We start from the raw sequence: 12,756 nt of genomic DNA, 5'->3' as shown, positions 1-12,756 counted from the left end.
GCTATAGCGGCATATTATCTCCCATTCAATGGTCTTCCCGTTTCAAGCCATCCTCTGGTTTTCCGATTTATGAAAAGGGAATTGAAATTGACACCACCTGTAGCAAAACCTGTGGTTCCTTGGGACTTAAATTTGGTATTGGAAAGCAGAACGTTTTTTATCCTTAATTATCCGGTCTTTGTGCCTGCCGTTTTTGAAATGTTATTGGTGTCTAGAAATTTTTTTACAAGTTTTTAATTATTGGATATTCCATTCATCAGGTGTCTTGAAATCTGTTCTTTTTATGAGTATGGTCTTACTTTATTTTATGAGGACTGATGATTTATCTTTTTCCTTTGTTGCACTGCATACAGAGACTCAGGCTTGTTGCAGTTTCCGGTTCAGTTTTTGTCTGCATGTTTCTATTTATGCTTTATGGTCTCTCTCTCTTCTTTGTTTAGGTGAGGGTCTGCACATGTAATTGAGGTGCGGTATTCTGCTGCATGTAGTTTCTAGGTAGGGCTGTATAGCAGCCTAGCTTGTTCCATTTTCCTCATAGGAGACGTATTGGAGTTTTAAGGCCTGGTGTAATACTTTCAGTGTTACCTTTTCTTAGGTAAGGTGGTTACTGTTTGAGTGCTGGAAGTTGGTGCTGTTCTGGTATGGGGGTTTACTATTTATATAATTTCTGTTTTAGAGAGTACTCTTATCTTTCCCTTGTGTTATTCTCAACAAAAGTGATACAGGGCTTTTTTTTTTCTCCTGTAGATAGTAATGAGCATTGTCCATCAGATATGTCACAGTGGGGAAAAAGGTTGAAAGCCACTGTACTAGGTGAGCCAAACGTTTTTGACCCTACAGAGGAGCAGCCTCTCAGAGGGCTCAACCTTTGGGTAGATCTCAGTCCTTCGTCCCAGGCAGCCCAGATGGGGTGCAGGCTCGGGTAGTGTTCCCCAACCCGAGCTTCCCAATGAAGGTGTGCTGACACACCCCTGGGAACAGGAGACAGTGGGTCAACTTTCTCTCTTTTTTTTTTTTTTTTTTTTTTTTTTAATCGAAGGTGGATCGAAATCGTCGGACCAGTTGATTCTAGAGGTGATATGAGATGGCTACGCACTGGAGTTTTGCAGTGTTCTTCGGGGACATGTTCATGGTGTATCCCTGTAACTCTGCAGAAGAGACAGGCTATGGAGTGTACATTATCAGGACTTGTCAGGCTGTGGTTCAAGTGCACATGTCTCAAGAAAATACAGGCCGATATTTCATTGTGCCCAAGGAGGGCTCTTTTTGCCCCATCCTGGATCTCAAGGGTGTCAACCCTCATTTATGCATGACTTGTTTTCACATGGAAACTTTGCTCTCAGTGATAATGGCAGTACAGTTGGGAGTTTCTAACTTCTCTGGATTTGTCTAATGCATACTGGCAGATTCCCATCCGGCTCAAGCATCAGCGATTTCTGAGTTTCACGGTTTTGGGGCGTCATTTATCAGTTTTGAGTGCTACTTTTTGTTTTGGCCACCGCGCTCAGATTTTTTCTATGGTTATGGTGGTGGTGGCAGCAGTGGAGTTTAGAGAGGTGGGATTCTGGTACACCTGTAATTGGACGACTGGCTGATTCAGGCCAAGAGTCTGGAAGAGAGCCGTCTGGGTTTCGCGCAAGGTGATTTCCTTGTTGCAGGAACTAGGTTGGGTGGTAAACCTGGCCAAGAGCAATTTTCAGCTATCAGTTGCTAGAGTATCTGTGTTCAATTTGACATGAAGCAGTGTAGGGTGTTCCTGCCGAAGAGCAATATTCAGAAGCTGATGGTGCAAATGCATTTATTGACAAACACAATATGCCCAACAGTATGTGGTCCTATTACAGGTGCTGGGATTGATGGTGGCGACCCTGGAGGTGGTGCCATGGGCGAGGGTGCATATGTGTCCTCTGCAACACACTCTGCTGTCTTGTTGGAGCCCACAGTCTCAAGAATATGATTTGGCTTCACCTACTGATGGAAGTCTGCACACACCTGCAGTGGTGGTTAAAAGCAGATCATCTAAGAAAGGGGGTTTCCCTAAGATCACTGGACTGGCTAGTACGACAGATGCGAGCCACCATGGTTGAGGAGCTCACTGTCAGGAGCTGACAGCGCAAGGGTACTGGAATACAGAAGAGTCTCTCTGGAGCATCGATTGGCTGGAAGCTCATGCGGTCTGGTTGGTATGTTTGTGGGTTGGCGACCGATTGCAGGGTCGAGCGGTGCAGATATTGTCTTACAATGCAATGACAGTGGCTTATATCAGTCGGCAAGGAGGAACCAAGAGCCAGCAAGTGTTGCAGGAAATGGTCCAACTTATGGAATGGGTAGAAGTGCATCGTCAGGAGATCTCAGCCTCGCACATTGCAGAAAAAGACAACGTTAGAACTGATTTTTCTCAGCAGACAGTCTGGATCCAGGAGAATTGTCAAATGAGGCATTTTAGCTAATATTGGATCGCTGGGGCCTTCTATTTCTGGACCTGCTGGCGACTTCTTGCAATACGAAGGTTCCTTGCTTCTTCAGTCGCAGAAGAAATCCAAAGTCCATGGGCATTGATACTGTTGTGCAGGAGCAGCCAGAGGACAAGCTGCTGTATGCTTTTCCTCTGTGGCCCATGTTGGGCAGAATGATTTGGAAGATAGTCACAGAGGGATGGTGCTTCTGGTGGCACCAGATTGGCCCAGGAGATTCTGGACTCCCCCCCCCCCCCCCCCCTCCAGTTTCTAGCTCACAGGGATCTATTACAGCAGGGACCTGTTCTTCAAGAAGATCAGACTCTAGTTTGTCTAACAGTATGGGTCTTAAGAGGGCTTGATTGCTGAAGCGTGGATATTCTACTTCGGTGATTGCCACCATGCTACGAGCAAGAAAGTTCTCCACGTTGTTAGCCTATGTGCAGGTTTGGTGAGTGTTTGAGGCTTGGTGTGAAGAGCGAGGGGTTCTTCCTCGTTCGGTTAGGATCCCGTTCATTTTGGAATTTTTGCAGGATGGATTGAATAAAGGGTTGGCCCTTAATTCATTAAAGGTACAGGTAATGGCTCTTGCCTGTTTCTGAGGTCAGGGGAATGGTGGACCCTTGTCGGCTCATCCAGATGTAGCCAGTTTCTTGAAAGGAGTGTAGCTGGGTTTAAAAAAAAGGTTTGGATAAGTTCTTGGAGGTGAAGTCCATTAACTGCTATTAATCAAGTTGACTTCGGGGAAGGCCTCTGCTACTATTGGCATCAGTAGTATGGGATCTTCTTAGTGTTTGCCAGGTTCTTGTGGCCTTGGTTTGGCCTCCATTGGAAACAGGATGCTGGGCTTGATGGACCCTTGGTCTGATCCAGCATGGCAATTTCTTATGTTCTTAAGCATCTTTGTCCTCCCTTGTGGTTACCGGTGTCTTTGTGGAGTCTTAATCTAGTTTTGGATTTTTTGGCGGGCCCTTTTCGACCGATGCATAATTTTTCCTTGAGGTTACTGACCTTGAAAATGGTGTTTCTTGTGGCAATTTGTTCTGCGCATAGAGTATCCGAACTGCAGGCCTTGTTTTGCTGGGAGCCGTTTCTACGAGTGTACCTGGGGGTGATACAAAAGTGGTCTTGGATTAAAGTGGGAAAGATACGGAGGAATATCGCCTGTTATGGCCCTTGGATGCCAAGAGGCATAACTTGAGGTATTTGGAGGTTTCTAAACTTATCAGGAAGTTGGATCACCTGTTTGTTCTCCACAGTGGAAGTAAGCAGGGAGAGCTGGCGTCATGGGCTACAATAGTCTGCTGGATTAAGGAGGTAATCACGGCTGTGTATGTGGATGCTGAGCAGCCACTGCCTAGTCAGGTTAGGACTCATTCTACTAGGACCCAAGCGGTGTCATGGACAGAGGTTAAATTGTTGTCTCCCATCAACATTTGCCGAGCTGTGACGTCCTCTCCACACACCTTTTCCAGGTGTTATTGCCCGGGTGTGCAGGCCCAGGAGGACACGAACTTTGCATGTGTGGTGTTGATCAGACCGTGGGCAGCCTCCCACTCTGTTTGGGAGTAGCTTTGGTACTGGATCCACCTGTCCGTATGCTAACAAATAAGAAATTACTACTTACCTGAAAATTTCCTTTTCTTTAATAAGGGCAAGTGGATTCACCTTCCTGCCCTTGACTGCCGGCAGATTGTGCTATTGTCCTCCTGTGTGGCTGCTTGCTCCAGGGGTTAATGGTAAGTGTTACTCCAGGCTCTAGACTAGTGTTCTTACACTATTTGTCTGAGCTCGGTGTTTTCCTGTTAGCTAAGTACTCAAATGGTTATCTTAATCAGGTTTTGTTTGTCCACAGTTGGCTTTTGTAGAGAATACTGGTGGGCTGATGTAAGTGCAGGGGTATATATGCCATGTCAGCTTTGCTCCATCTCCATCTGCTGGTAGAGGTGCATAATCCACATGTCCTCCTTTAAAGAAAAGAAAATTATCAGGTAATGATATTTTTTTTGTGGGAGAAACGGCCCAGAGGTAAACATGGGTGGGCGCTCACAAATATTCATCTAATTCAGCAGAATAAGTGGTGGGGGAAGCAGATGAACTCTCTGACACACACACTGATATATAGACGTATTTCTCATGCTGCTCATTTGCTCACATGACTGAATCAAACACAGGTAGAAAAGTACCTGTGTACCTTGGGACTGCATTGAAGCAGGTGCAAAATACATACGGGAAAGTACATGTGGTTTGGAAATCCAATCATAGTAACTTTTAAACAGACACGCAGGCATACATATGCACGTGTTTGTCGGCTCGTACCCGGGGATGCAGCTATTTTATAATGTACTCATATATGCGGGCTGTTATAAAATTAGCCTAAGCATGCACACCATGTGTGCACAATTTTAAGTGGACACGTGTCTATGCATACAAATGCTGCTTCTACGGCATAAGTGGGGGGATTTTAAAACACACATGTATCGACACCATTTCCAGTTTTACCAGTTCATTCCCAGTTTATCCAGATAAGGAATAGGACTTCCAAACCCTCCCTAGTATAATAGCTCCCTTCTCCCATCAGCCCCAATCCTTAAAACTCTGCCTACGTGTTTAGATTGTTGTTGTTGTTGTCTACTACTTATACGCCGTTAGTGGCAGGAGACCCCAGCTCATAAGTATGTACACGTAAATTTCAAGTTGAAATCCAGGAATGCCCATGCCCCGCCCTACCCTTTTTGGTAACTTTTTCATTTGTACATGTAGCGGGAGGTATGCGCGTACACAGGCAGCTTTTAAAATCTTCTCAGTGCGCGTTGGCCCAACTTGTGCATGTATCTCCTGGTTTTGGAATGTGCCAGGCTTTTAAAATTGCATGCTTTCCCTCCCCTGACCTAGCCATATCTGCTTTTTTTTTGTTTGTTTGTTTACCCCCTGGTTCACAGCATGTATACTTTTAACCACAGTAAGTGGGGGAAGCAGTAATCACACTGCAGTGGTTTTTTTTTTTGCAGGTAAACAGGTTTACTCACATAAAATGTTGAATTATTACCCCTAAATAAGTACTGTAATACAATGGAAAGAAATACAGTATAGCATCAGAATTCTCTGAAAGCTCAAAAGCGGTGTGGCTTTTTTTTTTGCCAGCAGAATGAATGCTTTGATTATAATTGTTTTTGTTTACATTCTTTTTAGTGTTTTTGTTTTGAAGAACAGCGGCTCAACCCCCATGAGGAAGTGGATATGCCAGTATTTTTCTTCATAGACCCAGAGTTTGCAGATGATCCAGCAATGGCAAGAGTTGACACAATCACTCTTTCTTATACTTTCTTTGAGGCAAAGGAAGGACATAAATTACCACTCCCAGGTTACAATTAAAATGGAGAACAGACATTTATAGCACATGAACGTATATTTATAATCTGCACTGTTTAAGCCAAAAAGCCCAGTGACCCAGCAGTGTCAACTCCATGAAGAGGAAACAGAAGAAATATTACACAATTACAGGTATGCAGGAATCTGCCTTTTTTCAAACTAGTGAACTTGGACTTTAATTCCCTTTTATCTCCTGCATCTGTGTTTGTATTTGTAAGCTCAGCACTGGTTTAGGAAATCTGTTACCAATTATAGTAGACTTGACCTCCTTTGTAGTAGCAACATTTATCAGGTGTTTGCATTTAAAGTTATAGGGCTAAATTTTTAGTTGCTTCCTTATTTTCAGCAAAATGCAAGTACTTTGCTAACAGGTAATTTTCAAAGGGGTTACATATGTAACATGCTATCATAGCAATTTTCAAAAGCTGTGCATGCAGCTAAGTCCAGTTAACGTATAAAATGCGTTTACACATGAAAAACCCAGTTTTAACTATGTAAATCCTTTTGAAAAATTACCCCCATAATACTTGAGACTCAACCTTTTCTATATTGCAACTGAATTTTCTCTGTTAATTGTGTAATTAAAAATATTGCAGAATCTTTCACTTTTAGATAGAGAGGAAAACTACTGGATTTATTTATACTACTTCAGCAATTCGTATTATAAAAGGTGAAAGTTCACTAGGTACAATTTGCTCTTCAGTGTCGCTGAACCAATTTTGAGCAAGCTACCGAAGCACTTAAGGTTATTGGCTAAAACATAGTGGGCAATAGGTTCATTTTCAGCCATACTCATTGTGGCTGGAAGTGACCCATTGACGACCTAGAATTAAGGATGCCATTTGTGCACTGCAGGTCAACGGGTACATTTAGCCAATTAGGTGCCTAGTGTAGAGTTTCAGCACTAAACATACATCCCTGCCAAACTCTGGAGCTGACCATTTTATGAGTAGCTTTTCAATTCTGGTAAATGTTCAAATAGGGTCGATCTTGCTTTCTAATTCTTGAAGTAAGGCATCTAGACCTTTTTTGAAAATTTACTCCATATTGTACTACATCAAAGTGAGTTGGAAAACACTGTACTGTATTTGTATTTGTTTTACACTGTGAATGTAATTGTGAATGAATATCAAACCATTGAATACTTAGACTACGGCTTCCCAAACTGTTCCAAGGGACACCACATCCAGTCTGGTATTTAGGCTATCTACAATAAATATACATGAGAGAAACTTTATTGGGTCTCCGGTATATGTAAATTTTATTTTATGCTTATTCATTCTGGATATCCTGAAAACCTTATTAGCAGCTGGGTCATTGGGTCGGGTTTGGGAAGCCCTGGTTTAGATAAAAAGCAGGTCTGGTTGAGAACACGAAGTAGCTAAGAGCCATGATCTTGGAAATCAGCATGAATTGAAATGGCATGATAAAAAGGACCTGAAACTACTCTAAATGTTTTGATTTAATATTTTTATAAAGATGGGCCCTGATTTAAGATCATTTGTAAATCCTGACTATCTGGGTATTGTTGGAGAGGTGAGGCATTTGTAATCTCAAAAAATACAAACTGGGAAAATTTAAGAACTTTCAGTGTCAAATTATACAGATCATACTTCTGCAGTTTCAGTTTGTAGTTGTAGAATGGTTAGGATCTTTCATTTTTCAATAGACAGAAAAATCTGGGAATAACTAGTATACAATCAATATGAGAACATTAACTAGTCATATTTAGAATCTTTGCTGCAAGAATTCACTGCAATTGCTTTATATTGAATTTAAACTATTAAAATCTGTTTTACCTTTATTATCATAATTATTTAATAACATTTTTTTGGAGAACATTTTTTGTGATAGAGAGAAGACCTCAGTATTGGCAAGAGATTCGAATTCTCAGAAACTTCTTATAAGCCAATTGTTCCAGTCACTGGTCATTTGCTCTCTTATTTTTATTTTTAATAAAATTGCTTGGAGTCACTCTTTGTTAATCACAAATTATAGTACTGTTGTGTTTCCAAATAAAGTTCTTATGATACCTTTGTTGATCTTTTCTTTCACACAGCTATAGGTTTTAATATCTTCAACTGATATAAATCTTTCATATAATGGTATCTTCAATTTTTGCAAACTTGGACCATAATTATAAATTTTCACCACAGCAAGTCATCTATATTGAATTTAACTTCAGCCCTTCTTAAGTTCTGAACGGGAAACTTTCACGCCGTTCCGAATAACTTTTCATTTAACAGAACATATGTCCTGTAACAGGTACTTCATTCCCTACAAAATCCCGACAAGTTTTAATGGCAAGGCACTTATCTTTTTGCTTGTCATGTGTTGATTTTTCTTGACCGCATAACCATGCCTTTCGCCAAGAAATGCCTGTTAACCGTCGCCGCGACAGTTTTTCGGAACGGTGTGAAAGTTTCCCATTCAGGACTTAAGAAGGGTTGAAGTTAAATTCAATATAGATGACTTACTGTGGTGAAAATTTATAATTATGGTCCAAGTTTGCAAAAATTGAAGATACCATTATATGAAAGATTTATATCTGTTGAAGATATTAAAACCTATAGCTGTGTGAAAGAAAAGATCAACAAAGGTATCATAAGAACTTTATTTGGAAACACAACAGTACTATAATTTGTGATTAACAAAGAGTGACTCCAAGCAATTTTATTAAAAATAAAAATAAGAGAGCAAATGACCAGTGACTGGAACAATTGGCTTATAAGAATTTGGATCTCTTGCCAATACTGAGGTCTTCTCTCTCTCACAAAAAATTTCACCAAAATTTTTTTTTTAAAAAAAATTGTATTAAATAATTATGATAATAAATAAAGGTAAAACAGATTTTAATAGTTAAAATTCAATATAAAGCAATTGCAGTGATTTCTTTCATCTTTCAACCCATCTCAAATTTTCCTGTTAGGTGAAATACTTGGCCATTATGTGCATGCATTCAGTTGCTTCAAGTAGCTTTTACAACTGAAAACTTCTAAAAAGTAAAAGATTGTGGAGTACTGTTTTTGTTGATTTCATGGATATTATGAATAAAGCTAGCCCATTACCCAGGAGATGAAGTACAGAAACATTATTCCTGCTTTCAGAAGTCAGAATGTAACACTAATTCACTGATGTATCTTATCTGTTTTTAAGTCTGATATGTGTGTATATATTGAGAGAAATTGGTACTAAAAGTATATTTTATAGAGAGCCATATAAATTTTAACTCTGGTAATTAAAAATATTTTATGTTTAACTTGTCTCTTTTCCACATCTTTTCAATCTTAACTGATATAGAATGTTACTAACACTTAAATTCCTTGTTAGAAACCAGATGATGGCAGAAAAGGAGTAGCTGGACCAGGTCCACCCAGTGTGCCCATTTGTGTTGCTTGCTGTGGTGCCGCAGATTTTACTTCATCTGTGATATCCTTCTGCTACTACGGTCCCTTTGTGTTCAACCCAGGGATGGGCAAGTCCAGTTCTCAAATGCTGCAAGATGGTTGGGTGATGCATTTACATGCACCATCTCCATTGCATACAAATGCGTCTCATGTGTATTCATTGTGAATATCTTAAAAACTTGTGACACTCAATTACTTGAGTTGCCTATCCCTGATCTAGCCAATGCATGCTTGAATTCTGCCACTATTTTGGCTGCTAAAACCTCAGTTGGAAGCCTATTCAGGTGTCTGCTACTCTCTCGATGAAAATATTTTTCTCTTCCTCTTCAGCCTGTCTCCATTCAGCTTCATTTGATGATCTTGTCCTTGAGCTTTTCATTGTATAGAAAAACGTTTTGGGCTTTTTTTTTTTTTTTCTTCGGTACTTTCATTGAAGCCTGCTAGTTACATGAATGTTTGCATCATATCTCCCCATATCATTTATAGCTGAAGAACAGATTCAGTAAATCTTCCTCACCCTGCTCATTGGTTTCTTGCTGTCTTGAGAGTGGGTGTGAAGGAATACATAGGAATTTAAAAGAAATGGAAGGGCACAGCACTGCCAAAGCCATCAGGCTGCCATGGAAAAGGTTCATGGTGCTATTCCCACATCGGGTCTTCTGGCACTGAGGATGGTGCGGAGGCAGCATTCACACAGGTGTGGGGAAGGGAGAAGTAGTTATTGCTCAAGGACGACTTCTAGCGGTTTGTTTCAAGACCCATGATTGCAGAGTTCCAAAAGAAGCCCTGTTCCATGGCCCCTTGCCCAGGGCCATCACTATAATGATCAGACTAGGTTCCTGGGAGGTGGAGGAAGTTCACCTAGGTAGTGGTGAATGAAGGCTCATGGTGTCGGGCTTCCAACCCTTGTTCCGATTTGAACTAGTAGTTCTAAAAGAGCAGATAAAGCCTTCAAAGTCAAAAAAAAAAAAATGGAAGGCTACTTCATGGTTGGTAAATTACCTTGTTTCATTTTTTGCTATGTACCCTCTTATGGATAGTCTAGTGGACTAGCGGGTAATAAATATCTAGCGTTTAGAAATCTTGTTTTCTTTTTGAAGAATGTATTTTGTTTTCTTAAACATATTTCAGATTAAAAAAAAAAAATAGGGGCATAGGAGATGCCAAGATCTCAAAAATGCTCGTCCAGACTTTTGTTGCTGATGTATGGATCTCTGGTTGAAAAACCGGTCTGGACATCCTTATTTGACAGTATAATCCATTTGGTGAAGTTGTAATCAACAGAAATCATAAAGGAACGTGATTTATAGCCTTAGATGTTTCAATATATTCCACTTTTAAGTAAGCATTTTAGTTATTCTCTGCTTTGTCTCTGTATTTACAGTCTCTGTTCAAAATGTTATTATTGGGAAGAGTGAAAGATTTTGGGTTTTTTTCTGTACATGTTCATGCAAGACCCACTTCTCCGTCTACATAGCTGTGAAAAGCAAATATCTGAATCTACCTAACAGAGGACCAGACATGTAATTACTGTCGAGCATCATCTCAAGCTTCACCAATCTGCTTCAAAAAAAGGAGGCACATTTATCACACTGAGGATAAGCATGCCTATAGCTTTTCTTTTGGTTTTCCCTTTGTGCCACCTAAAAAACCTTATCAAGGGCCTGAGAAGTTAGGTGTATAGAGGTAGGCTGCAGTCTAGAATAGGAAATTACATAGATCTCCATATTTTTTTAAATGAATACACAGATCATAAAATTTGACAGGAATGCTTTAGGCGCTGGGATTCAATACACAAAAATTGCAAAACGGGCTTTGTGGTCTTAAAGCAGTTGTTTTTAAACATTTTATCATTCCTACTCGATATGCTGCTGGTGTGGATATGAACATTTCTCATTGACCTGCAGATATGGTTTCTTTTGAAAGCAAAAAATCCTGGGGGTTTTTTTTTTTTTTCTGAATAGTTTTTGGCAAAACTGTGTTGAAATAAAGGAAAGGGGAAACATGCCGATGCAACATTTTTGTTTTGTAGCTGCCATTGTGACCATGCCCAGTGATGCTTAACGTGCACATGAAGAAAAGAGGAGTTGGTCAAGGGATCTCCTCCTCCTCACATCCTAGCTGGAGACCACAGGGGCAGAGAGAGTCCCAGTCATTGTGCAATGGTGACATACTATGGCTGGATTTAAGGCTCAGAATTGCAGGGTTCTGCAAAGATTGTTGCTGCAGTAGATAGGTAGAGCGCTTTGGAAAGGAGATATGTAATAGAAGAAAAATCCCCAGGTAGCAATAAATGAAGGCTTCCTTTTCGTCCTATAGACTAATCCACATCTGGGGTTTCCCCTGTGTACCAGTAGGTGGAGGCAGAGAACTCTTTTTACGTTTTCTTACATTATTGCTGATATATACTCTAGGATAGCTGGGTGATTCTCCCATAATTCTCTGCCTCCAGCTAGGTGGTGGTAGTCTGGGATAGCCGGGAACTATATGGGGGGTGGAAAAGAAGGCGGTAGGGACAGACCATTAGAGAAGGATGCAGAGGCCAGAGCCTGATATAGTGGGAAATCGTTTGTTTTTTGTTTAGCTTGGTAGTTCCCCGGGCAGCCGTGATCTGCAGAGGGCTGTTCCGGGAGGGGGAGAGGCATACTCAAAGGGAGCGGTAGTTGGACATGCTGTGAAAAAAAACCTCCCCCCCTCCCCCCAAGTGGCACACAGCATGACTGAAAGGGGCAGGAAATGTGCTTAATGCGGCATAGGAGACAGAGCTCCATTGCAGGCTCTAGAAGCCAAGTAACAAAAAGGTGAGGAGGGGAAAAGTATGTCACAGGCAGAGGGAGCCGTGAGAACAGGCAGACCAAGCAGAGTGCTCCAGCATAGGGGGGGAAATAGCCGGTTTGTAGACGGGTCCCTGGTGGATAGAGAGGTCCCAGGAGTGAGGGCAGATGCAGTGGAAGCAACAGAGTTTTGATAATGCATCAAATCTTTAAATCTCTAAAAGCCAAAAAGCAATGCCAGAGGGGACCTCGGGGTTAGTCTTCCCCAGAGCCACAGTATATCCCAGGGAAGAGACCCAGGAAGGTGGAAACCTCCCTGTCACTCCCCCCTCCCTCCCCTAAAGACAAGGATAGTGACTCGGGGGTAGTGGAACTCCTTGAGGATTTAACTATAGAAGAGGAGGGGGGTGAGGGTAGTAAGGCAATTTGGAAAAGAGAAGTTAAGTTTCTTGCTGCTAAAAGTGATGCAAGTCTTAAGCCTGCAAGACCCAGACAAAGAAAAGGAGGAGGAAATGGGTGGCAGGGGGAACCCAATCTTCAAGGGTATAAAGAAGCCGGCAAGAGCCTTTTCTCTCCACCCTGCCATAAAGGAAATTATTGAGGGAGAATGGGCCACACCAGCTTCAGCCCTTACATCTAAATAATGAACTCACACTGCCCCACAGGAGAAAGAGAGAGACAATCTGCTGAAAGTACCAAAGTGCCAGTGTCAAAAAAGACAACTATTCCTGTAGAAGGGGGCACATC

General features: G+C 41.4%; 1 protein-coding gene across 2 annotated transcripts in view; it reads left to right on the top strand.

The window, feature by feature from the left end:
- Positions 1-12,756, top strand: part of LOC115090959 (cytochrome c oxidase assembly protein COX11, mitochondrial) — a 45,325-nt gene that overhangs the window by 18,224 nt on the left and 14,345 nt on the right. Inside the window, exon 4 of one of the 2 annotated variants that reach the window (XM_029600677.1) lies at positions 5,649-5,960. In XM_029600677.1, the coding sequence (XP_029456537.1) occupies positions 5,649-5,831 (183 nt within the window). In that variant the 3' untranslated portion in view covers positions 5,832-5,960. Of the gene's footprint in view, positions 1-4,109; positions 4,209-5,648; positions 5,961-12,756 lie in introns of those variants that run through there. The other variant, XM_029600678.1, reaches the window with a different exon arrangement.

Source organism: Rhinatrema bivittatum, chromosome 4, assembly GCF_901001135.1.
Source record: "Rhinatrema bivittatum chromosome 4, aRhiBiv1.1, whole genome shotgun sequence".
NCBI lineage: Eukaryota > Metazoa > Chordata > Amphibia > Gymnophiona > Rhinatrematidae > Rhinatrema > Rhinatrema bivittatum.
Note: the sequence above shows the minus strand (reverse complement) of the source record. Positions and strands in the feature narration are given on the sequence as shown.